Raw genomic sequence first — 26,171 nt, 5'->3', positions numbered from 1 at the left:
ACCATGTTAGCCAGGATAGTCTCAATCTCCTGACTTCGTGATCTGCCCGCCTCGGCCTCCCAAAGTGCTGGGATTACAGGCTTGAGCCACGGCGCCCGGCCTCCTTTTTTTTGTTGAAACACTTTCTTGCTCTGTCGCCCAGACTGGAGTGCAGTGGCCTGATCTTGGCTCACAACAGGCTCTACCCCCCAGGCTCAAGCGATCCTCCTGCCTCAGCCTCCTCAGTATCTGGAAATACAGGCATGCACCACCACACTCAGCTAGTTTGTTTGTTTGTTTGTATACTTATGTATGTATGTATGTATGTATGTATGTATGTATGTAGAGACCAGGGCTCATTATATTGCCCAAGCTGGTCTCAAATTCCTGGGCTCAATGGATCCTCCCACCTCCGCCTGTTCTGGGATTACAGGCATGAGCAACCATGCCTGGCCATTTGCTTTCTTTATATCTTTATTCTATATGCTTTTTGCTATTAATTTTTTAAAACTTTTTTTGTTAGAAACTAAGACACAAACACACACATGAACCTAGGCCTACACAGGGTCAGGATCATCAATATCACTATCTTCCATCTCCACATCTTGTCTCACCAGAAGGTCTTTGGGAGCAAAGTAACATGCATGGGGCTGTCATCTCCTATGATAGCAATGCCTTCTTCTTGAATACCTCCTGAAGGACCTGCCTAGGCTGTTTTACAGTTAACTTTTTTAATATGTAGAAGAGTATGCTCTAACATAATGATAAAATGTGTAGTATAATAAACACATAAACCAGCAACATAGTCATTTATTATCATTATCAAGTATTATGTATTGTACACAATTGTATGTGCTATACTTTTATAGAACTGGCAGCACAGTAGGTTTGTGTACATGGGCATCACCACAAACACGTGAGGAATGCATTGAACTACGACAGTTACAACAAGAATTTATATGCAACAAGAATTTTTCAGCTCCATTGTAATCTTGGACTGCTGTTGAATATGTGGTCCTTCTTCATTTGAAATGTTGCTATGTGGTGCGTGACTATATATTTTTTTCATAAATTCTATTATGCAAATATAACGATGCATATTTAGGAATGCCGTGAGATGATATCCTACTTACAGCTGTGCAAATGGCTTTTTTTTAACAGACATCGTAATATGAATGGCAATCTATGCCAATCAATAAAAATTCACATAATAATATAAATGGCAATACGTTAACACTGATTTTTTAAAAGGTTAATATTTATTATTGACATCCTCAGTTCCTGACACTGTTGTAAGAGCTAAATCTATAGTTATTTAATCCTCAGCATCATCTGTAAGGAGGAGCTATTGTTGCCTGCCTTTAAACATAAGGGAACTGAGGCACAGTGAAGGCAGGGCTAGCAAGTGTCGAGACTTAGATTTGAACATTGGCTGTGTGGCTCTCAAGCCCCTACATCTAACCAGTATGAACAGCTGCCTTTCATCCAATAAGATCAGGGCATAGCAGCACAACTAAACAAATTAAGGTTTCCTGTTTTTTCTCAGTTAAGTAGGCAGACCTTTAATTAATTAATTAATTAATTAATTTATAGACCAAGTTTTACTCTTATTGCCCAGGCTGGAGTGCAATGGCGCAATCTTGGCTCACTGCAACCTCCGCCTCCTAGATTCAAGCAATTCTCCTGCCTCAGCCTGCCAAGTAGCTGGGATTACAGGCATGCACCACCACGCCCAGCTAATTTTGTATTTTTAGTGGACACGGGGTTTCACCATGTTGGTCAGGCTGGTCTCGAACTCCTGACCTCAGGTAATCCACTCACTTCTGCCTCCCAAAGTGCTGGGATTACAGGCATGAGCCACCGTGCCCAGCCGACAATTAAATATTGATAGTATTCTGTGTAGTGTTGAATTTGGAAAAAATATGTTCAGTAATACTGTGGAAATACCTTATCTCCCTTCCTGCCTTAGGGATATTCCTGTTCTGAAGTAAATAGTTTTCTTGTGGTTGGGAACACAGAATGGTTATGTTTTCCAGACATTTTAATATTTGTGTAATTGCAAGAGGAATAGTACTTATTATAGGTAAAAATAGAAGATATAGAAAAGAAAAAATAGCTGGGCATGGTGGCTCACGCCTGTAATCCCAGCACTTTGGGAGGCCAACGACGGCAGATCACCTAAGATCAGGAGTTCGAGACCAGCCTGACCAACATGGTAAAACCCCGTCTCTACTAAAAATACAAAACAATTAGCTGGGTATGGTGGCAGGCACCTATAATCCCAGCTACTGAGGAGGCTGAGGCAGGAGAATCGCTTGAACCCGGGAGGGTGACGTTGCAGGGAGCCGAGATCGCGCCACTGCACTTCAGCCTGGGTGACAAGAGCGAAACTCCATCTCAAAAACGAAAAAAAAAGAAAAAAAATAATACCCCAAATCCTGCCACCCCAAGATAAGCCCTTGTAGTGATTTCACCTACATTATATTCTTCCAGAAGTTTTCTTTTGCAGGTAAATATATATGTACATATGTAAGTATGGGTGCATTTATATATTTACATACAAAAGATACTTCATCTTACATTTAGTTTTGTAACTTGCTTGCCTCACTGTAATGGGTTGAATTGTGTCTCCTCAAAAATATGTCCTAATTCTAACACCCACTATACCTTATTTGGAAATAGAATCTTTGCAAATCTAATCAAGCTAAAGATCTAAAGATATGATCATCCAATTGCCAGCATCATTATAAAAGAAAGGAGAGGCATATTTGACACAGACAGGGAGAAAGGCCATGTAAAGATGGAGGAAGAGATTGGAACTATAAAGCAGGAACCACCAAAAGATGGAAGAGGAAAGGAAGGATTCTCCCCTGAGTCTTCAGAAAGAGTTGGCCCTGTCTAGACCTTGGTTTTGTACTTTTGAACTCTGAAATAATAAATTTATGTAATTTGATATGGCAGTCCTAGAAAATTTATACACTCACTAACAAACCACAAACGGCATTCCTTGTGAATAAACTTTATATCCTATTTTTATGACTACAGTGATACTAATGCCAATAAAATATATAAAGAGAAATGACTACATTTCTTATATACCATATGCATTTATGTATTGAATCATCAAATTTTCACAGCACCCTTACAAGGTAGAAACTGTGGCTAATCTCTGTTTTATAGATGAAAAACTGATGACAGAGAGAATATGGACTCTGTCTGAGACTGTACAGTTAGGGAGTCAGACAGCTTATATTTGTGTCCAGTACATCATGCTCCAGAGCCTGGGAAACTGTGAAAGCTCTGTTGATAGGTGGAAGAAGTAGTCTGTACAAGCATGCATGTTTTAGGAGATTACTTTTAAAAAGGAATACTAATTATGATAATATATTTACACACACACACACACACACACACACACACACACACACACAAACAACTGAACCTAGTGACCAAAAGGTGAATTTTAACCTTGGTGAGATCATGTTTGTTGCAATCCTGGAAACAGACATCACAGTGCGATGGGATAAGGACCATGGGAAGTGAAGAATGTTAACAGAGAATGCAGAAAATTCTTTCAGTACTTTGAATTTGAAAGGGAAGACAGAGACCTAGAGATACAGACAGATACATTTATAGAGAGAAAGATTCTGTGACTGGATAGGAATGAAGGGTTTAATGAGAGACTTTAAAAAATCTTCAATTCCATGAAACTTCAGCAAGTTTTCAAATTAATGTGAAGAAGCTGTCTTATCTCAGGTTTATCCCTCGAAGTTGTCCATATATTTATTTCCCTTCTTACATTCTTATTTCCACTTTGGAGAACACGAGACCCTTCCAATGAACTAATAGGGGTTTTGAGCTCAATATATATTTACTTGTTAGTAAATGAAAGAATGGACATTGTATGAAAGAAATGCTAGTAACTCTTGGATTTTTGTCCTTCAAGGGAGGCAGCAGGTGGCTGAAATCCTGGTGTGATGTGGCTGGATCATGCATGATCTGAGGACTCCTGCACAGCTGACTGTAGGATGAGTACAGAATTTTTCTATAAATATACTAAAATACCAAGTAAGCCAGGAGCAGCCACTAGGCAAACACCAAACCTTGCATTCCTGGCCAGACCTATCACAGAGCTCATCAGGTAAGTTCAAAGACACACCTGTCTTCCCAGCATTGGGAACTGGATTGGGTTCTGCTCAGAGGCATGATGTTGACCAGATTTTATGAAACACCCAAGAATGTAGAGAACATTCTGTTTCTAAAACTTTGAATTCGTATCATATCAGAGAGATTTGCTTTCCTTATATGGATGTCTGTGTTCTCATTAGGAGAGAAACAATGAAAAATGACTTTTTACAATGCCTGCCTTAGCCCTGAGGCTCAGCCAGCCCCCACTTCTATGTCTCAGCGTTTAAAGGGCCACTGAAGTCCCACTCCATGCTATATATTCTCAAGAGGTTTTCTCATTTACCCCTCAGGACAGCTCTGTAAAGATGGTATGGTCAGTCCCATTTCACAGATGACTAAGTTCAGGCTCACAGAGTCTAGGTCACCTCTCCAGGTAAGTGGCAAGGTTGGAATGAGATTCCATCCCTCACCCTCCCTAGAGAACCCTGAGCAACTGCCATTTTAGAAGATGGACTTCCAGGGCTTGAGAAATGGTCAGATTCCCCCCTGATATTGTGGCCCCACAGGTCCTCACTCCACAACTCCTCTGGGTGATAAGGAAGACAGAAGAGGTGAAATCCTGCACTTTGTGCCATGAGATCTGTGTGTAGGGCCACATGAGTTGGCTAATCCTTGAAGTGGTGAGTGGGCTCAGGCAGAAGCTCAGGTATTGGCCTTCGGACAGGTAAGCTGGAGAGAAGGAAAGTAACATGCACTGAACTACTGTAAGCAAATGCAATTTACAGCTCATCTCCTTTAATCCTAACAACCATTTAAAATACTCATCATTCTGACCATTATTCAGATCAGTGTGCTGTCTTTAGGGGAGTTTATGTAAGTCAGGGAAACAACCTAGTTGTCCTGTGATCATTAGCTAACTCTGGAATACTCCAAAGTTGTATCATTTTCTCTTGATATCTCCAGGGCTCTGAATATTGTAATCTCCCTGCAGGCTGATAGCGTCTTCTCCTCATGGTGTTGTTCAACATTTTTTCTTTTTAAATTATGACCTGTATATTTTTTGTCACATTATTGACATTTAAAACACTTTCTCAATAAAAATAAGGCTAAGCATTTTTTAACATAAGGGAGAAAACATTTGCAAACTACACCTCAGATACTGGGTTAGTATCTGTGATTTGTGAACCACATTCTGTAACAAAATGACTGGCAACTATTTTCAACAGAACAGTCTCATTAAAATATACATGAACAATAAACATGTTAAAATTTGTCAAAACTGAAAGTACTAATAAGATGCAAATATAAATCTTCAAAAGAATATTATGTGGAAGAAACAAGTTGCAAAAAAAATTAGTACTGTGATTCATTTTGGAACAGATTGTGTGTGAGTGAACATGTTTGTGTGTACCTCACCTACAGGGACACATCTGGAGAGTATGCACCATTCTGTTGACAACAGACCCTTTGGGTCAGAGGGTAGATGCAGAGTCATTTCAATTTATAAATATACTTTTATATATTGTTTGAAATTTTGTATTTAGGGAAAAAAGCATTTCAATAAATACTTTTGAATAGATTGGCAAAAGTAATTGTAATGTATTTCATTAATTTGAAAGTACATTCGTTGTATTCAATTTTATATTGAGACAAAGTAGATAAAAATGGAATTGATAATGTCTGTGTGTGTGTGTGTGTGTGTGTGTGTGTGTGTCTTTTGCTCTATCACCCAAATAAACATAGGTGCAGATTTACCTTCAATTCAGACAGGGGATGGAACCAGTATCAGTTTTAGATATCCCAGAAAATAGTGGATACAGAGAGACAGCTACCATGAGCTGAGTAATTCCGGAAAACTCCAGCTTCTTGGAGCCAAGTTCCCAAACTCCATCATCCCTCTTTCCCTCTTACCGAGGCCCTTGTCTGACAGAGATGCAATCCTGTTTCTGGCCACCAGATGGCATCCATCTTTTTTTTAATAAAAAGGAGTACATTTTGTAAAGAGTAACGAAGGACTTAAAATGGTTTGTTTACCATGATCATAATTCTGTGTGCAAAAATTCATATATTTTTATTTATTTAATTTATATAAAATATATTTATGGATTTATACAAAATATATTTATGAATTTTTATTTTATTTACATTATATATATTATATATTGTGTATATATAATATATATTTTAAAGCAGTTGCATTATGGTGACCCAAGAATCTATATCGCATTCACTGATTTATCTTTTCCTTCCTCAGGGTAAGTTGAGGTTTCCACACTATAGAGGGGTCCCTCCCTCCCAGAGAGCAGGCAGTTCGCCCTCCATTACCCGACTCCTGTACAGGCTTCCCAGACCCTCTCCCACCCACTCTTAGTCATACCCTCTCTGGGACACTGTGGACACAGCCACCCAGACTCAGTTCCACCTCCCTCATCATTTCTCAGTCACCTTACGCCTGCCCCTGTGCTGTCCTATGCCGGCCGGTGGCTCCCGATGTGTGCTAGAGCTACCTGGTGTTTCATCGTATGGATGCCCCAGAGTATATTTATTTAGTCTTGTTTTGCATCTGTCAGTTTTTTCAGACAGAATAATTCTGAACATAGTTTCACAAGCTGTGTTTTAAGGGAGGTATCGTATTTCTTTTTGCTCATCGTATATATTGCTTTGCAGTCTGATAATGGTGCTACGTTAGTGCCCCCTCGTGACAGAAGCCTAAACTGCAGCTGGAACATCCGGGAGCAGGAAAGTGGGAGGAAGGGGCTGTGGCCCAAGCCCACCCCACAGAGCTTTCCGTAAGTCTGGGTGGAAAAGGAGGTATATCCAGTGTTCAGGGATACTGATGGCCAAACAGAAAGTCCAGCCTCTTACTATGCTAAAGAGAAAGCTATATTTGAGAGGAATTTTAAAAATCATTTTCATTTTTATGCTTTCAGACCTATAGGTATATAGCAATAGACCTATACAAGCAAAAATAGATACAGAACTACTTATGACTTTTGTGGAGTTTTTGTCTTGTCACCCAGGCTGGAGTGCAGTGGTGCAATCACAGCTCACTGCAACCTCTGCCTCCCAGGCTCAAGCAATCCACCAGCCACAGCCTCCCAAGTAGCTGGGACTATAGGTGTGAGCCACCACCCCTGACTAATTTTTGTATTTTTTGTAGAGATGGTATTTCATCATGTTACCCAAGCTGGTCTCGAACTCCTGAGCTCAAGGGAACTGCCCACCTCTGTCTTCCAAAGTGCTAGGATTACAGACGTAAGCCACTGCACTCGGCCGTACTACTTAGGACTTTTGTAACCTGTGTTTGCCCTTATTATAACCATCTTTCAAATTCAATTTCAATTTTTTGTATGGAGTTGGTGTTTCATCATATGATGCCCTAAACTTTATTTTCCCAGTACTCTAGTGGTAAAAATTTAATTCCTTTTAATATAGTTTCTATTACAGACAATAGTATACTTAACACCAGCTTTTATATATGCAAATATCTTTCAAAGCATTTCTTTATAAGCTCCTGAAGAGTCCTTTCAAAACTCTGGAAATTAGAACATTTTATTTTAACATAATGGTTCAAAATACTACTACTAATTTACATTCCTAATGTAACCACAGAACCGTTCAATATGCTTTGACTTTGTAACAAAGTGATGAGTTGTTTTTTAGATGCAGTGGATACCCAGGTTGCAAGTCATATAACCTGAGCATGCCCAAATGAACCACGTATGCCTGATTGGTGAACCTGGAGCTGGCCAGAACAGAAAATGTCAACCACATGTGGAACCTAAGTATTCAGATCGAGAAATGAGGACCAAAATGAGAAGTGAGAGGTTCCCTGGTTTTTTCCCAGTATAAACTTAAAAGCCAAGGACTCGGCACCACTTCTTTGCATGATCCAATCAGATCATGTGTAGTTGCATTTCCCTATGTCCCTCATAGTTACTCTCTGCCTCCAGACCCCAGCTCGAGGAAACAGATTTGAGTGTTGCAATAAAGCCTTTTCTTTCCTCAAGTGCTAGTGCCATAGTATTGGCTTCTGTGTGCATTGGTGAGCAAGCCCATTGCTCAGTAACACTAACATCACAGTATGAAAGTGCCTGTTTCTACACACATTGAAATAGTGGGCATGGTAGCTAATCTGATAGGCAGAAAACTATCTCTCATCATTGTCTTCATTATAACTCATTTTATTGCCTACCTAGAATTTCATCCTGTGGATGTAACATAATTTTCAGAACTCCATGTTATTCAGAGTGTTCTGATACTCCCTATTGTCAACACTGTGTCGATGGCATCTTTTCAAAGTCTGTGCTCCGCTGAAGGGCACAGTTCCAGGCACAGTTCCTGTGGCTGTTTGGACTGGTGAGCCAAATGTGTCCTCTTGGAACCCACCAAACTGTCATAGAAGAATACTAGTATTGTGATAAAAAGAACCTGGTCCATGTATAAATGTGTGTGCGCGCGATTGTGTATGTGCTGGCGTGATTGTGTGTGCTGACAACCACATTTTCCTCTGCTTCCTTCTTTTCCTTCATGGCTTTGCATCTCATTTGGTCTCCCTTCCTAAATTCAGGTTGAGAACAAAAGTTCTCTGAAAAGGAATTTAGAGGAAAGAGACTTTATTCCAGTGAATAGTTTGCAAATCGGGGAGATGTAGCCTTCAGTATAAAATGAAGGTGTGTTCCAGAGAACAAAGGGAAGGTGTGTCTTTTTTTTTTTTTTTTTTTTTTGAGACGGAGTCTCACTCTGTCACCCAGGCTGGAGTGCAGTGGCTCGATCTCCGCTCACTGCAAGCTCTGCCTCCCGGGTTCACGCCATTCTCCTGCCTCAGCCTCCCAAGTAGCTGGGACTACAGGCGCCCGCCACCACGCCTGGCTAATTTTTTTTGTATTTTTAGTAGAGACGGGGTTTCACCGGGTTAGCCAGGATGGTCTCGAGCTCCTGACCTCGTGATCCGCCCGCCTTGGCCTCCCAAAGTGCTGGGATTACAGACGTGAGCCACCGTGCCCGGCCAGGTTTGTCTTTTATGAAGAAAATTCCCACCCAGGGTCCCACTCAGATCAACTTATGCAAATGAAGGATTCCAACTTGCTTAGTTCCGATTGGTTGACATAGGTGAAAGCTTATTGGTTGGTTTAAGCACCATAAAAAGGAACAGGCAGCTATGAAAGTCCCAAAGTTAAGCAGACTTGCAGGTTTTCTGGAAACTCGAAGTAATGTGTGACCTTTAGTCAGCAAATGGCCACTTGGCTCTAATTTGAATTTAGGCCCGGTTAAACACCCAGGATTCATCTTGAAGGACTGGTTCCTTCAGGCTTCACAAGGCCCAGAAGTAAAGGAAGGGAATTCTCAGAATGGCAGTTATTTTTACCATATCCTTCTCCACATCCTTCCCTACATTCTGAAGATAAACTTGTACATGGTTAATTGTTGGTGCAAACAGTGTGTACATATGTAGGTTTTTGATAAATATTGCCACACTGACACCCATAAAGGTAGTGCTATTTAGACTCCCTAAGTGAAGTCATGCAAGAAAACACACAGGGGAGTGAAGAAAGTAATAGTAATGACATCCTGTTAGACAGTAAATGCCCTACACTTTGTTGTGGATCCACTCTCAAGGCACTGCCACAGTTGGAACATGTGGAAGTGATCAGATGAAAATCAAATTTTACACGCAAGTAAAACCTGAAGTAACATGTGGGATGGTGTTAGGAGGGGAAAATCCTTGGAGGAACATATGACAAGCAGTCACCAGGGCTGGGATACAGCTACCGTTTTACATGCATTCACGTTTATATAAAACATGTGCATCATGGCCTTTGTATGAAAAAGTTTGGTCACTACTGTGGTACAACAGAAGACCAGGGCAATATCATATTTTTAAACAGCTTTCTTGTAGTATAGTTTATGGACAATAAAATGCATGTATTTGAAGATAGAATTTTGTGATTTTTAGTAAATGTATATAGAGTTGTGCAATGATCTTCATAATTGAGGGTTTAAAAATCTTTTATTTTTGATTTTTGTGGGTACATAATAGGCATATATATTTTGGAGGATACGTGAGATATTTTGGTACAGGTAGGGAATGTGTAATAACCACATCATTAAAAATTAGGTATCCATCCCCTCAAGCATTTATCCTTTGTGTTACAAACAATTCAATTATACTTTTTTAGTTATTTTGAAATGCACACTTAAATTATTATTGACTATTGTCCCCCTGTTGTGCTACCAAGTACTAGGTCTTACTCATTCTTTCCAATTTTTTTGTACTCGTTAACCATACCCACCTCCCCGCCAGCCTGCCACCACCCTTCCCAGCCTCTAGTAACCATCCTTCTATTCTCTATCTCCATGAGTTCAATTGCGTTCATTTTTATCTCCCAGAAATAAGTGAGAACATGCAATGTTTGTCTTTCTGTGCCTGGCTTATTTTACTTAACATAATGGCTTCCAGTTCCATCCATATTTTTGCAAATGACTGAATCACTTTCTTCTTGATGGCTGACTAGTACTCCATTGTGTATATGTACCACATTTTCTTTATCCATTCACCTCTTGATGGACACTTCGGTTGCTTCCAAATGTTAGCTAAAGTGAATAGCGCGGCAGCAAACATGAGAGTGCAGATGTGTCTTCAATATACTGATTTCCTTTCTTTTGGGTATATACCCAGCAGTGGATTGCGGGTCATATGGAAGTTCAATTTTTAGTTTTTTTGAGGAACTTTCAAACTGTTCTACATAGTAGTTTTACTAACTTACATTCCTACCAACAGTGTACAAGGGTTCCCTTTTCTCCACATCCTTGCCAGCATGTTATTGCCTGTCTTTTGCATATAAGCCATTTTAACTGGGGTGAGATGATATTTTGTTGTAGTTTGGATTGGCATTTCTCTGATGATCAATGAAGTTGAGCACCTTTTCATATGCCTGTTTGCCATTTGTATGTCTTCTTTTGAGAAATGTCTATTCAAATCTTTTGCCCACCTTTTAATCAGTTTAGTTATTTTTTGCTATAGAGTTGTTTGAGCTCCTTATACATTCTGGTTGTTAATCCCTTGTCAAATGGGTAGTCTGCAAATATTTTCTCCCATTCTGTGGGTTGTCTCTTCACTTTGTTGATTGTTTTCTTTGCTGTGCAAAAGCTTTTTAACTTGATGTGATCCCATTTGTCCATTTTTGCTTTGGTTGCCTGTATTGGGGTATTACTCTAGAAATCCTTGCGCAGACCAATGTCCTAGAGAGTTTCCCCAAAGTCTTGTAGTTACATAGTTTGAGGTCTTAGATTTATGCCTTTAACCAATATTAATTTTTGTATATGGCAAGAAGTAGAAGGTCTATTTTCATTCTTCTGCATATGGATTTCCAGATTTCCCAGCACCACTTATTGAAGAGACTGTCTTTTCCTCAGTGTAGGTTCTTTGTTGAAAATGGGTTCACTGTAGGTGTGTGGATTTGTTTCTGGGTTCTTTATTCTATTCTACTGGTCTATGTGTCTGTTTTTATGCCAGTACCATGCTGTTTTGGTGATATAGCTCTGAAGTCAGGTATTGTGATTCTTCCAGTTTTGTTCGTTTTGCTCAAGATAGCTTTGGGTATTCTGGGTCTTTTGTGATTTTATATGAATTTTAGGATTTTTTTTCTGTTTCTGTGGAGAATGTCATTGGTATTTTGATAGGGATTGTATTGAATCTGTAGATTGCTTTGAGTAGAATGGACATTTTAACAATATTGATTCTTCCAATCAATGAACATGAAATACTTTTCCATTTTTTGGTGTCATCTTTAATTTCTGTCATCAGTGTTTTATAGTTTTCATTACAGAGGTCTTTCACTTCTTTGGTTAATTCCTGTGTATTTAATTTTATTTATGGCTATTGTAAATGGGATTACTTTTAAATTTATTTTTTAGATTGTTCACTGTTAACTGGCCTATAGAAACGCTACTGACTTTTGTATGTTGATTTTGTATCCTGCAACTATACTGAATTTGTTTGTGAGTTCTAATCGTTTTTTGATGGAGTCTAGGTTTTTCCAAATATAAGATCATGTCATCTGCAAACAAGGATAATTTGACTTCTTTTCCAATTTGGATGCCCTTTGTTTCTTTCTCTTGTCTGATTGCTGTAGCTGGGACTTCATAGTTGAGTTTCAGATGTTTTAATCATCCTAAGATTACCCATCCTGCTTGAATGCAGTTAACCCTGTGCCCACCCCCAACCCTAGGCAATCACAGATATGCTTTGTTTCTCCGTGGATTTGCCTGTTTTTGACATTTTACATAAATGAAATCAAACAATATTGGGTCTTTTGCATCTGGCTTGTTTCACTTTACATAATGTTTTCAGAATCTGTGTTGCAGCATATATCAATACCTCATCCATATTTATTGCTGAATATACCCCATTTTATCCATGTATCAATTGATGAGCATTTGGGTTCTTTCCACTCTTTAGCTATTTTGAATGATGATCCTGTATACATTCAGGTACAAGTTTTTATGTAGACATATTTCTTTTGGCTATGTACCTAGGGGTGGAATTGCTGTGTCATATGGTAACTCCCTGTTAACCATTTGAGGTATGGCCAGAGTATTTTCATAAGCCTGATTTCATGAGAAGTACAGGCTTAACTTGTTTTTCTCATTATTAGACTGAGTTTGTGGGTTTTCAGAAGGAATACCACAGAGATGAATTGCCCTTTTTATCACACCATATATGGGTTTACATGCTACCCATATGATATCAATGGTGATGTTAACCTTCATCACTTGGTTAAGGTACTGTTTGCCAAATTTCTCCAGTGTGTGGTAACTATTTCACATTCCTATACTCTTTTCTGTAGAAGTAAGTCACTAAGTCAGCCCTGTTCTTAGGAGGTAGAGAACAGAATTAAACTTCACCTCATGAACTGTGGGGTAGCCATATATATATTATTTAGAATTATTTGATTGAGACAATTTGTCTTCTCTGATCCATTTCTTTTTCAATTGAAACACTTATTTATTTCAGTATGGAATCATGTACACTTATCATATAGTTGGGATAGTTTACCAAATGGAAACATTCCAAAAGGAATTCCAGCATTATAATTTGTGTGGTGCAGTAGAATTCTGACCTAATCAGGAGATTGCAGGAGTTCCCTCTCCCTACTATTATATTTCACCACCATTATATTACCTAATTATGGCATATTAAACAATCAGACAATGCTTTTAGGCAATATATTTAACCATGACAAATTTTGAAACAACATTTTAATTTCAGGTGATTACATTGTATACTTAGTAATTCCTTCAGAAAGAAAGAAAACAATAAACAGAATTTATTTAAGTGATCATAAAAATATTGCTAACATGCAGTAAATCTATTTGCAACATTCCTTTTATTGAAGCAATATTATGGGATATGTTGGGGAAATGTTGTACTTCAATTGATAGCACAGTTCCTGTAGCACAGCCTTCACATTATCTGACTGACTCTATGGAAGCCATTTTACAATGCTAGCTTTTAGGTAAATATAGCATTGCCATAAAATCTTTGTCTATACAAAAGCAACTGAATTTTGTCATTGCAGGTGAAGCTTTGTCTCCAGATAGATGTTCATTTCAGCAGTCTTGATCTATAAATGGGACAAAGGCGTGGCTGTTGATTTTGATGGGGTTCATTTCAGTGGAGGGGTGCGGTAACAAAGCACCATTAGATGAGGAATGAGGACTGAGGTGGAGGGAGGTATAAAGGGATGAGTTGAGTATTGAGAATTCTTCATAGAACTTTGGTTGCAATGGGAGAATATATGTAAAGAGAACAGTAACTACGGTTGTAGAGAGGGGTCCAGGGTTTTTAAATTGTGTTATGAAATTATCAATGATAAGAGGCTCTCTCAGGATGGAAATATTAATGAGAAGGAGCCATCTCTTCTTAGGTCTAGAAACTGAGTTCACCACAACCCCCTTACTTCCTTGTTTCTATTCTGGGGAAGTCTAAAGCTTAACCAGAAGGATGGTGTCATTTGACCTTAATGCCTGTTAACTATGGGGATGGATGGATGGATGGATGGACAGACGGATGAATGGATGGACAGATGAATGGATAGATGCACGATGTGTCAAAAAGGTACTGGTATTTTATCTTCTAGCACCAAGCTCCTCACACAGGTGACTGAACCCATGGTTTTGGTGTCTGAGAAGATGCAGCTTCTCCAGTCTCTGTAACTGATGTCAGGAAGATGGGAGCACTCAGCTTCAGTGTTCAGAAGCAGATTTAGGCCGACTGCCATACCTTACATCCTGGAGGGATCCACCCTGACTTGAGCAGGTGAGATCACAGAAAGGCTTGCTTTCCATCACAGGGACAGTATTACAGCCTGCTCAGAAGCATGTTGTGGTCCAGCTCTTGTGTCATTTAAAAAGACTCCAGCTCTTCTCTAATACTGAATTCAACTAATATCACAGAGAGATGTTCTTAATCTTCTAGACAAACACACTGCCATCAGTATCCCCCAGAGGCCACAAACACACCCTGGAACCATAATGCCACCAGTAGCTCTAGGAGAACTTGCAGGCTAATGTGCCTGTTGCTCATTGTTTTTAGGCTACATATGAAAATGGACCAGTTTGCAATAAAAATATAATGCAATGATGATTATCAGAGCATTTTGTATACTAGGGAATTTTTTAAGTTATCTGAACACCAAATTAAATATAATGACAATGAAAGAATTTCCACCTGTCATATCATCAAAGTATAAAAAGAAACCATTCAGGATTCTAGTAAGGTAGGCATGCAGGGAAGTCTACCCTGTTTCATATTGGTGCTGGGGATGTCACTTAGTACAACCTCTTTCCAGGTTGATTTGGTAATTTCTATTAAAGACTGTATGTATCCCCCATCTGCATGTGTTTAGGGCCTGCTCCTTCAAGTATTCACCCTCAGCATGACCCCTGTCCCTCTGAGAGTGCATATTCTTCTTGACATCAGAACTGCCTGGAGACTCCAGTTTCTAAAGTACTGGCCCAGACACACTCCCTTGTCTACAGAGTAGGAAATTTAGGTCTGACAAGGTTCTCTATCTTTCAGAAGAGAGACAGAACTGGCAGACTGGCTTCAGAGCTGAAGATACAGATTTCATTAGTGACCCGGGTCAGCAGGAAAGCAAGATTTACTTGGTTATGGTGTGATGTGCAGCTCAGCATCACAGTCTGCCTGGGGGTATATAGGGTGCAGGTCTCTGCTTTTCCACTTAGTGGCAGGATGCTCCCCAGCCAGGCTGCTTAACCTGCAAACATCACTGTTTCTTCAGCTACAGGATGGTGTAGAGATTATATCCTCTACCTCCCAGGAATGTTGTGGGAAATTCATGAGACAGAAAAGTGCCAGCGTTCAGGAAGGGTGAGTCCCCAAGGCTTCCTGAGGCCAGAGATACTGCTCTTCTGCGGTACTTTATGTTATAATCACCCTATGACAATGCACAAATAAATAGTCATTCAGTTACAAGAGTGCAAGGACTTATATTTACTCAGTTCATCCAATATAGATTATTATAATATTCACAATGTAAATTGGAAAGTAACTACGTGGAAATCAGTTCTTCTTCCTTCCCATCTAAGGTCTCAGAAGTGCTTTCCCAGATGTGATCTCATTAACCTCTATATTGATCTGAGATTTGTTAACCAAAACTGGCCAGTACAGGGGAAATGACTCACCTAAAGTCTTATAATGGGCCTGCCCCGCCATGTTCTATTGCAATGTTTTTCTGCAAAGCCTCATCTTGCGGGGTTACATTATGTATATTTTTCTTTTTCTTTTCTTTTTACCAAAAGAGAAAAATATATACCTTTTTATTGTTAAGAAACGTTTTCTCAAATAAGTACTTATTTCATTCCTTACTGAAATGATTTTTTCTTGCTGATCCATTGAAACCATGTTGGCTATGTTCAACATAACTAGAGATATCTTTGGCGTTTTCCTCCCTTAGCTTCATATCTTGTAGAACATCTTGTACAAAAAAAGTAGATTTATAGAAAAACATACATATAAATCACGAATTAATCCTCAAATGTAGTAAAATAACATAGCAAAAACTTTATCAAATCCATTTCATGCACAAACTGGACATATCTGTTATATAAAATCTCTATATGCATCTGCAGTGTTTTATAAATTGGTGCTTTGACTTTAAATGGAGGTTTACAAAAAGGCCCCTTTTGTAATATCAATGACTAAATTATCTCACTATCATTGATTCTCAAATTTACTTGAATTTATACTCATCACTGCCATATCACCATTCTTACAAAGGCAGTAATTTTAAGGAAAAAGTTGCAGTGTGATTATGATATAAGTAACATTCAAAATTTCATGTTACCAAGAGTTGAGCAGAGTACTAATTTCCCGTTTATAAACACACGTCTAAAACGAGAGCTTCATGCACATCCACATAGAAATTCAAAGTCAAACTGCGTAATGTGTTTTTATTGACAGAAGGCATCACACCATTCCCAAGCAGCATGATTCCCTTGAGAAACTGAAAACTAATTTCTTGAATCTAGAATGCGACTTCCGACTTCCGTCTTCCAGGTGTAACCAGAGTTCTTCCTGGAGCGATTCCAGCTTGTTTCCTTTTGGTGCCTTCCTTAAGAAATTTTGCAGTTGTTTCTGGTGCAGTTTTTGGGTGGGCTCTGGGGTGGGCAGACAATCTCCACTTTGCAGAGGCTGCTCCTTTTGTGGGTGGAGCTGGTGGTGAGGGAGTAGGAGAGGCCTTGCATCATCCTGGCATTCAGGCCCTTAGCCATGGAGAAGGACTTGAGGTGGCTTCTTAAGGCAATGGGGAGCGGGAGCTTGTCCACCAGGTATAGGGGTGTGCAGGACACGATGGTGCGGCAGCAGAGGTCTTGCAAGCTCAGTACCTTGCTCGGCCTCCCGAAACAATTCATCCTGTGCCGCAGCAGCACGATCCTGGCCAGCTCCGTGAAAGACTCTATGATGTTGAAATTGCACAGAGGGCTGACCTCAAAGAAGGTTATGCCCAGGCGCTCAGCGTAGGCCTGGGCCTGCTCCCTGGGCACCTGCCTCTTGAATGCCAGATGTAGGCGATTCCCCACCAGGATTTTAGGGACACCAGGGGCATGCTCATCGATCTTCTTAATCCATCGATCCATACCCTCGAAAGACCAGCGGTTTGCAATGTCGTAGACCAGGATCACTCCTTGTGCACCACGAGAGTAGGAGCGGAATATGGTACAAAATCTTCCCTGCCCCGACGTATCCCAGAGCTTCAGCTTCACCCGCTGACCGTCCAGCACGATGGTGGTCGTCTTGTAGTCGATCCCCCTCAGGTGACTGTATGGGGACTCGGCCGCGCCATCCTGCAGGCTCTCCAGGATCTCACTCTTGCCTACGTCGCTGTCGCCCACCAGCAGGAACTTGAGCAGGAAGTCATAGGCCTGGTCGGGGCTGTCCAGGGTGCTCATGTTGCTGGCCCCGCACTCCCGCCTGAGCCAGGCCCACAGGGTTGTGCGCAGAGGTAATGCCGGGCCTGTTTTTCTTGAGAAATTAACATAGAACATAAAAAATGAGATGGGGAAGTCTATGAAATAAAGCGAAATGAGGTGGTGGCTTTGATGGACTTCTTTTACAAACCCAGGAAACTGGTTCAGTGATTGTTTTCCTTTTCCTTACCCAGCACAGAGTAGTGACACAGCAGTTAATTAATCATGGAAACCTATACATTTCCCTTAAAATTTTCATATGATCATTATGGAACCATGCCTTTTGGATTATGTCAAAGGAATCTCCTTTAACGGAAGGATGGGTATGGGATAGGAAAGGGACTAAGATGTGTTGAGTACCGTATGTACCCTACACTGTGTATGACACTTAAAATATTTTGTTCTTTTGCTTTCAGAACAGCTGTCTTTGTTAGCTATGATTGTTTCCATTTTACAAATCAGAAAAGGCAAACTCAGAAATGTTATGTAATTTAAAAAAATATTGCCATTATTATAGAGATCACAGAAATCACAATCCTGAGCCAGGGCTCTCCTCATATAATGCACCACACATCCTTTTTACTCTGTGGCCATGCAGGGTTTAGGAGTAAGTGTGAACTGTCTGTGCATGTGATCCTTGACAAGCCACGCATGTTTGCGTGGGCACTAATACTTTTCTTGCTGCAGGTGGACATCTCCCATAAATATAAGAGCCAAGATCTCAGAAGAGACATCTAGGACATAGATTTTGCTAGAGTGTCTCATAAATAATATTCACCCAACAAAGATGTGTTGAAATAACGCATGCATCCATCAGTGAAGGGTTTTAGGTTTAACACATGTACAGCTCCTATAACAAAACAGCAAAACTGACAAAATATGTAAATGGTTCACAGGCAAAGAAACGCAAATGGCCAGTAATCACAAGAAAAAGCATTCTAGCTCACTAATACATTAAGGAATGCAAATGAAACCATCTAAATATCCTTTTATCACCTATCATCTGACAAAATTTAAATGTGGGAAAAAAAGCAAAAAAGAATTTTTTAAAAATTTGAAAAACGAAAAGGTAAAAAGTGGTTCTGTGTGTGTCTGGGTATGGGGGCGGGATGAGGGACCAAATACATCAAGGAAATGGAAACACACTTATCAGTTATAAATACATTTAAATATTGTAACAACAGGTACAAAGATGGTTAAAGAAATGAGAATGCTCAGACACATATAAGGAAGTTTAAATTATTGAAATCAAGCCCCAAGGGATAGATGTTTACACATGTAATGGAGGAAAAAGTGTTCACATGTCCAAAATAGCCAGGTAAGTGGTTATTTGAAATAGCATTGCTGAAACATTTTTAAAAAGGAAAAAATGAGAAACATTCTAAATACTCATCAATACAGGACAAACATGTGAATAAAGGATAAGAAAAACATTTCTATTTCTCTGTGGGCTTCAGGGCAAATAGAGAAAAAAAAAAAAGCCTTTAGATTAATTCCAGAGTTAGCTGACAATAAGGAGATAATAAAGTTGTCTCCCTGATTTACATAAACTTCCTTAAAGACAGCACCCTGATTGGAATAATGATCATAATCATTGGTACCTTGAACAGCCGTTAGGATAAAGGAGATGAAATATAGAGTGTATTTGCTTAAAGTAGTTCAGTGCAGGTTACTTTCTTTCTCTTCAGCTCACCCGTCGCAAGGCCAACACCTAAGCTTCTGCTTAAGCCCACTCACCACTTAAGGGATCAGCCAACTCATGCGGTCCTATACCCAGTCTCTTGGCATAAAGTGCAGGATTTCACCTCCTCTGTCTTCCTCATCACCCAGAGGGGTTGTGGAGTGGGGGACCCTTGGGGCCACAATAGCAGGGGAGTGGAATCTGACCATTTTTCAAGCCCTGGAAGCCCATCTTCTAAAAGGGGGTGCTTGGGGTCGTTTAGGGAGGGTGAGGGATGAAACCTCATTCCAATCCTGCCACTTACCTGGGAAGGTGACTTAGGCTGTGAAAGCCTGAGCTTGATTATCTGTGAGATAGAACGGACTGTATCATCCTTACAGAGCTGTCCCAAGGAGCAAATGAGAAAACCTGTTGAGAGTATATGGCATGAAGTGAGACTTCAATGGCCCTTTAAATGCTGAGACACAGAAGTGGGGGCTGACCGAGCCTCTGGGCTAAGGCATTGTGAAAAGTCATTTTTCACTGTTTCTACTAATGAGAACACAGACATCCATATAAAGAAAGCAAATCTCTCTCTGATATGCCTTGAGTTCAAAGTTTTAGAGACAGAATGTTCTCTACATTCTTGGATGTTTCATAATCTAATAAAAGCTGTTCAACATCATGCCTCTGAGCAGACCCAAATCCACTTCCCATGTTAGAAAGAAAAAAATGATAGATGTAAAACAAGACTATAAAAACATATGCTCCAGGGCATGAAACACCAAGTAGCACTTACAGGGCTGAAGAAAGGTGACAGAGAGGATAGAGGTCACAGGAGCAGGGTCTGGGCAACTGTGTCCATAGGATCCTAGAGAAGGGAGGACTGAAAGGGAATGGGAGGAGGTCTGGGAAGCCTATACAGGGGCAATGGAGGCTAAATGCCCCACTCTCTGTGAGGGACCTCTCTATAGTGTGCACGGGACAACGTATACTGAGGAGGGAAGAGATAAATCAGTGAATGCCATGTGGATTTGGAGTCCACAGCCAATGGACCAGCTTTAATACACATATATTTTTCAAACAGAACTGGCATCATAGTTTGTCACTCTTTGCAAAATGTCCTCATTAAAAAAAAAAAAAAAAAAAAAATGGAGATAGCTGTGATGCCTCCTGATGGCCAGAACCCGGATCACAGCTTTGAAAGTCTCAGACAAGGGGCCCAGGGAAAGGGAGAGGGATGTTGGAGGTGAGCTACAAAGATATCAGCCAGAGTTTTCTGGAATTATTCATCTAACGATAGCAATCTCCGTGTATCAGTCATGTTCTGGCATATATGAAACTGAGATTGGTTCCAGCCCCTGTCTGAATTAAAGATAAAACTGCATCTGTGAGTGTGTATTTGAAGTGATACAGCTAGACCTAGACACACACACAAATGTGCACACACACACACACACACACGCAAATACCCTGTCGATTAAATTCTTTTATTTTCTGTTTTCACCATAAAATAGAATACAATGAATGTTTTTTCAAATTAATAAACATATACACAGTACCTTTGACAATCTGTTCAAAAGTATTTTATCACAGCCATAAAAAAAAAAAAAAAAATCATGTCCCTTGTAGCAACATAGATGCATCTGGAGGCCATTGTCCTAAGTGAATTAACATGGGAACAGACAACCAAATACCACATGTTCTCACTTATAAGTGGAAACTAAACACTGGGGACTCATGGACATAAAGATAGCAACAACAAGCCCTGGGGACTACTGGAGGAGGGGGGAGAGGTGGGGCAAAGGTTGAAAAACTATTGGGTACTATGCTCACTACCTAGGTGATGAGATCATTCATATCCCAAACCTTAGCATCCCACAATATACCTATGTAACAAACCTGCACGTGTACCCCCTGGATCTAAAACAAAAACTGAAATTTAAAAGAGAAGAACATTCTGCCTCCTATAATGAAGAAACATCTCAACTAACTTATTTTTTGGAAAACAGCAACATTTTTTCAAAGTTTGGGTACATTTTTAAAATTCACTATGGCTCTTTCTTTCAGGTCCATTTCATTGACTACAGAAAGGCATCAGAATTTTTTTCTTTTTCTTTTTTTCTTTTTTTTGGACAGAGTCTCGATGTGACGTCCAGGCTAGAGTGCAGTGGTGCAATCTCAGCTCACTGCAACCTCCACCTCCCAGGTTCAAGCGATTCTCGTGCCTCAGCGTACTGAGTACCTGGGATTATAGGCATGCGCCACCACACCCGGCTAATTACTGTATTTTTAGTAGAGATGGGGTTTCACCATGTTGGCCAGGCTGGTCTTGAACTCCTGGCCTCATGTGATCCACCCACCTCAGCCTCCCAAAGTGCTGGGATTCCAGGTGTGAGCCACTGCACCCAGCCAGGCATTAGAATTTAACTTTATTGCCTTGAATATTTTAATTAATGTTTTATATTTAATCTTAAAGAAGGGGAAATTTTATATCATTGAAGAGACACTTATGCTTACAAGAACTCCTTTTAATAATAAAAGCAGAATTTATTAGTAAAAAAGGGAAAGAAATAGAACATTATCTTCACTTCAGGAGCTTCCTTTATGACCTTACAAGTCATTATTCCCCCAAAAGTAAACTACACTAACTTCTAACACTAGAGATTTGCCTGTTTATGAACTTTTCATATTTTATATACCTGAAATTATACTTTTTTGTTTCTGCTTTCTTTTGCTTAATATTATCCTTGTGAGATATATCCATGATTTTGCATATGGCAACATTAAAATGAGCATTCTAATTGTGGTACAGTATTTCATTTTATGAATACTACAAGTTTTCTGTTGGATGATATTTGGGTTATGCCCACAGTTTGACTAATATTATAGTACTACTACATACAGATTTGTGGCTGTCTTTAGTGGATATATGTACATGATTCTGTTGAGTATATCAAAGATTGGAATTGCTGGCTCATAGGTATGCATGTAGTTAGCTTTAGTAGATATTGCCAAATGATTTCCCAAGGTGTTTTCACCAATTTACTTTCAGTAATAGTACATAATGGTTCTACTTGCCCCTTATTCTTTTTTTTTCAGTTCATGGGGTTACTGTAGTATCTCATGACAAGTTTAATTTGCATTGTCCTAAAAACTAAAAACGTTAAGCACCTTTTTATACATGCAGTTGTTGTATGGGATTCTTATATTGTAAAGTGCCTGTTTACTTCTTTTGCTCATTTTCTACTTTTCTCCTTGTTTCCAAAAAATCAAATCACTGTATATATAAAATCTTTCACTCTGTATTTCAATATTTTCTTTCTTAAGAGTATGTTTTGAAAGACAGAGTCTTTAATTATAATGTAGCTCAATTTATTATTTTTTTTCCTTTGGGATTAACAGTTTTTTTGTCTAGTGATTAAGAAATATTTGCCACCCCAACTACATAAAAATATTTTCCTACATTGTTATAGGTTATTCTTTTACTTTTGCATTTAGACTGACAATCTACCTGAAATCAATTTTTGTACGTATCTAATTCAGCTAGCATACTTAAAATATCATCCTTCTCCTTTCACTGCACTGTCACCTGTGTCATAAGTGAAAATGACCACATATGGATTGGGTCTATTTCTTGACTCTATTAAGTCCATTGGCCTGTTTTTTTCTATCCTTACACCAATTCTACATTCTCTTAATTACAATAGCTTGTTTTTTTAGATCTCAATTTTTAATTTTTTTTCTTTGAATAGCTTCAGGAGTACAAGTGGTTTTGGTTATAAGGATCAATTGTACAGTGGTGAAGTCTGGACTTTCAGTGTACCCTTCACCCAAAATAGTTTACATTGTACCCAGTAGGTGATTTTTCATCCCTTACTCCCTTCCCTCCCTTACTCCCACCTCCACCTTCTGAGTTTCCAGTGTTCATTATTAATTATAATAGCTTTATATTTTAATCTTAGTTTGTAATAAAATGTTTGAACTTTGTCCTTTTCAACAAAGGTTTTAAAAAACTGACATGCTTTTTAAATATATATATATATATGTTTTAAGTCCTTGGGGCATAAAATTTAAATCCAAACAGATCTAATTAAAACATAATCCAACATATTTTACGACAAATGAATAGATCATTGCCAATTCTTTACTTGCCAGTTAAATTTTTAAAAACTGTGCATTCAAATATTCACTAAAATACTTTTATTCTCAAATATGAAACTTCAAAAACTATATAAGAGTATATTCACAAATCCAATTTAAACTGCACCTCTCACTGGCCCAACTCCCACCCCTTGACCCCAAGGGGTCTGTTGTCCCTAGAATAGTGCACATTCTCCAGAAGTGCCCCTGTAGGTGAGGTGCACATCAACACATTCACCTTCACACACAGTCTTCTCCAAAAGTACAATCATAGTCCTCATTTTTTGCATCTTGTCATTATAAATTCTCAGGATTTAAAATCATTTGTGTCTTGTTAGTTCTTGTGGTTTTTGTATTTATTTTATTTCTTCTAAAAAAATGGGATACATGTGCAGAACGTGCAGGTTTGTTACATAGATATACGTGTGCCACGGTGGTTTGCTGCACCTATTGACCCGTCCTCTAAGTTCCCTCCCCTTACCCCCACCCCCAACAAGCCCTGGTGTGTGATGTTCCTCTCTCTGTCCATGTGTTCTCAGTGTTCAGCTCCCACTTATGAGTGAGAACATGTGGTGTTTGGTTTCCTGTTCCTGTGTTAGTTTGCTGAGGATGATGGCTTCCAGCTTCATCCATGTTCCTGCAAAGGACATAATCTCATTCCTTTTTATGGCTGCAGGTTTTTGTATTTTTAAATGTTTATTATTCATGTATATACTTATTTAAATTTTCTGTTGAAATCATTGCCAATTGTTTTGTTACCAAGTATGTTTCACAAATCATGGCTACTAACCCAGTATCTGAGATGTAGTTTACAAATGTTTTCTCCTTTGTTTTAATACAATCTTTAGTGTTTTTTTTTTTTTCCTTTGGAAAGTGTTTTAAATTTTATTAATGGGACCTAAACATTATAGAGGTCATATTTAAAAAGAAAAAAGCATTAAAAACCACCTGTGGAGCAGATACTGCCAGCGTTGAAGGAGATTAGAGCACTCAGAGTTCTGGAGGCATAAAGACAAAATGAAAATAACAACCGAAAAAAAAACCTTAAGTAATTCCAAAGTTAGCTGCTGATCAGGAGATTAAAAAGTTTTCTCTCTGAATTACATAAACTCTCCTTAAGCTTAGTTTCCTGATTTGAATAATTATCAGAATGACTGGTTAAATGCTGTTAGGGTAAAAGCAGATGAAATACAAAGTGCATTTGCTTACAGTAGTTCAGGGCATGTTACTTTCCTTCTCTCCAGCTTGCCTGTCCCAAGGCCAACACCTGAGCTTCTGCCTGAGCCCACTCACCAAAAATCAAATTTAAAGTGCACCTCTCACTGGCCCAACTCCCACCCCTTGACCCCAAGGGGTCTGTTGTCTGTAGAATAGTGCACACTCAGGTCTACAGGTTTTTGTATTTTTTAAATGTTTATTGTTTATGTATATACTTATTTGAATTTTCTGTTGAAATCATTGCCAATTGTTTTGTTACCAAGTATGTTTCACAAATCAGGGATACTAACCCAATATCTGAGATGTAGTTTACAAATGTTTTCTCCCTTGTTTTTAATACAGCCCTTAGTGGGGTTTTTACACACTAGGTCTACACCCAGGTCTCTTGGCACAAAGCGCAGGATTTCACCTCCTCTGTCTTCCTCATCACCCAGAGGAGTTATGGAGTAAGGACCTGTGGGGCCACAATAGCAGGGGAGTGGAATCTGACCATTTCTCAAGCCCTGGAAGCCCATCTTCTAAAAGGGAGGTGCTCAGGGTCCCCTAGGGAGGGTGAAGGATGGAACCTAATTCCAATCCTGCCACTTACCTGGGGAGGTGACTTAGGCTCTGAAAGCCTGAGGTTGGTCATCTGTGAAATGGGACTGACCATACTATCCTTACAGAGCTGTATGAGGGGTTAATAAGACAACCCTCCCAGAGAATATGACATGAAGTGGGACTTCAATGTCCTTTAAATGTTGGAACACAGCAGTAGGGGCTGGCTGAGCCTCAGGGCTTAGGTAGTCATTATGAAAAATCATTTCTCATTGCTTCGCCAGACGAGAACACAGACATCCAGATAAAAGAAGCGAATCTCTCGGATATGCCTTCAGTTCAAAGTTTTAGAAACAGAATGCTCTCCACATTCTTTAGTGTTTCATAATTCATAAATACTGTTCAATATCATGCCTGTAAGGAGACCCAAATCCACTTCCCCATGGTGGTAAGACAGGCGTGTGTGAACTCACCTGGTGAGCTCCATGACAGATCTCATCAGGGACACAAGGGGCAGTGATTGTCTAATGAGTGCTCCAGCACTGCTTAGTGTGTGTGTGTGTGTGTGTGTGTGTGTGTGTGTAGATATATAGATATAGATATGAGTATTCTGAACATATCCTGCAGTCACCTGTGCAGGGTTCTCAGGTCATGCATAATTCAGCCACATCACATCAAAATTTCAGCGACTTGCTGCCTTCCTGAGAGACAAAAATCCAGGAATTACTAGCATTTCTGTAACACACAATTGTCCATTATGTTATTAGGTAATAACTAAATATGTATTGAGCTTGAAAAACATACTAGTTCATTGGAGGTATCTCATTAACTCAAAACTGGAAATAAGAGAGCAAGAAGGGAAATGAATATATGGGCAACTTCATAGGTTAAATCTGAGATTAGACGGCTTCTTCACATCAACTTTTAAACTTGCTCAAAATTTCAAGGAATTGAAGTTTTTAAGAAATCTCTTTGGATCCCTCATCACCCAATCAGTCACAGGATCTCTCTC

The 26,171-nt window shown here is 39.4% G+C and overlaps 1 protein-coding gene across 1 annotated transcript; it reads right to left on the bottom strand.

The window, feature by feature from the left end:
• Nucleotides 1-16,567: 16,567 nt before the first annotated feature.
• On the bottom strand, nucleotides 16,568-19,696 carry RAB40A (RAB40A, member RAS oncogene family). Its single transcript, XM_011967686.1, has 2 exons — nucleotides 19,587-19,696; nucleotides 16,568-17,656 (listed from the first exon to the last, which is right to left on the bottom strand). The coding sequence occupies exon 2, from the start codon at nucleotides 17,581-17,583 to the stop codon at nucleotides 16,747-16,749; it is 837 nt and encodes a 278-aa protein (XP_011823076.1). The 5' UTR covers nucleotides 17,584-17,656; nucleotides 19,587-19,696; the 3' UTR covers nucleotides 16,568-16,746.
• Nucleotides 19,697-26,171: the final 6,475 nt, after the last annotated feature.

Source organism: Mandrillus leucophaeus, unplaced genomic scaffold, assembly GCF_000951045.1.
Source record: "Mandrillus leucophaeus isolate KB7577 unplaced genomic scaffold, Mleu.le_1.0 Scaffold809, whole genome shotgun sequence".
NCBI classification, from domain to species: Eukaryota; Metazoa; Chordata; class Mammalia; order Primates; family Cercopithecidae; genus Mandrillus; species Mandrillus leucophaeus.
Note: the sequence above shows the minus strand (reverse complement) of the source record. Positions and strands in the feature narration are given on the sequence as shown.

Excerpts from the sequence above, each read along its gene's own strand:
- RAB40A (XM_011967686.1), bottom strand. The coding sequence starts at position 17,583 with ATGAGCACCCTGGACAGCCCCGACCAGGCCTATGACTTCCTGCTCAAG.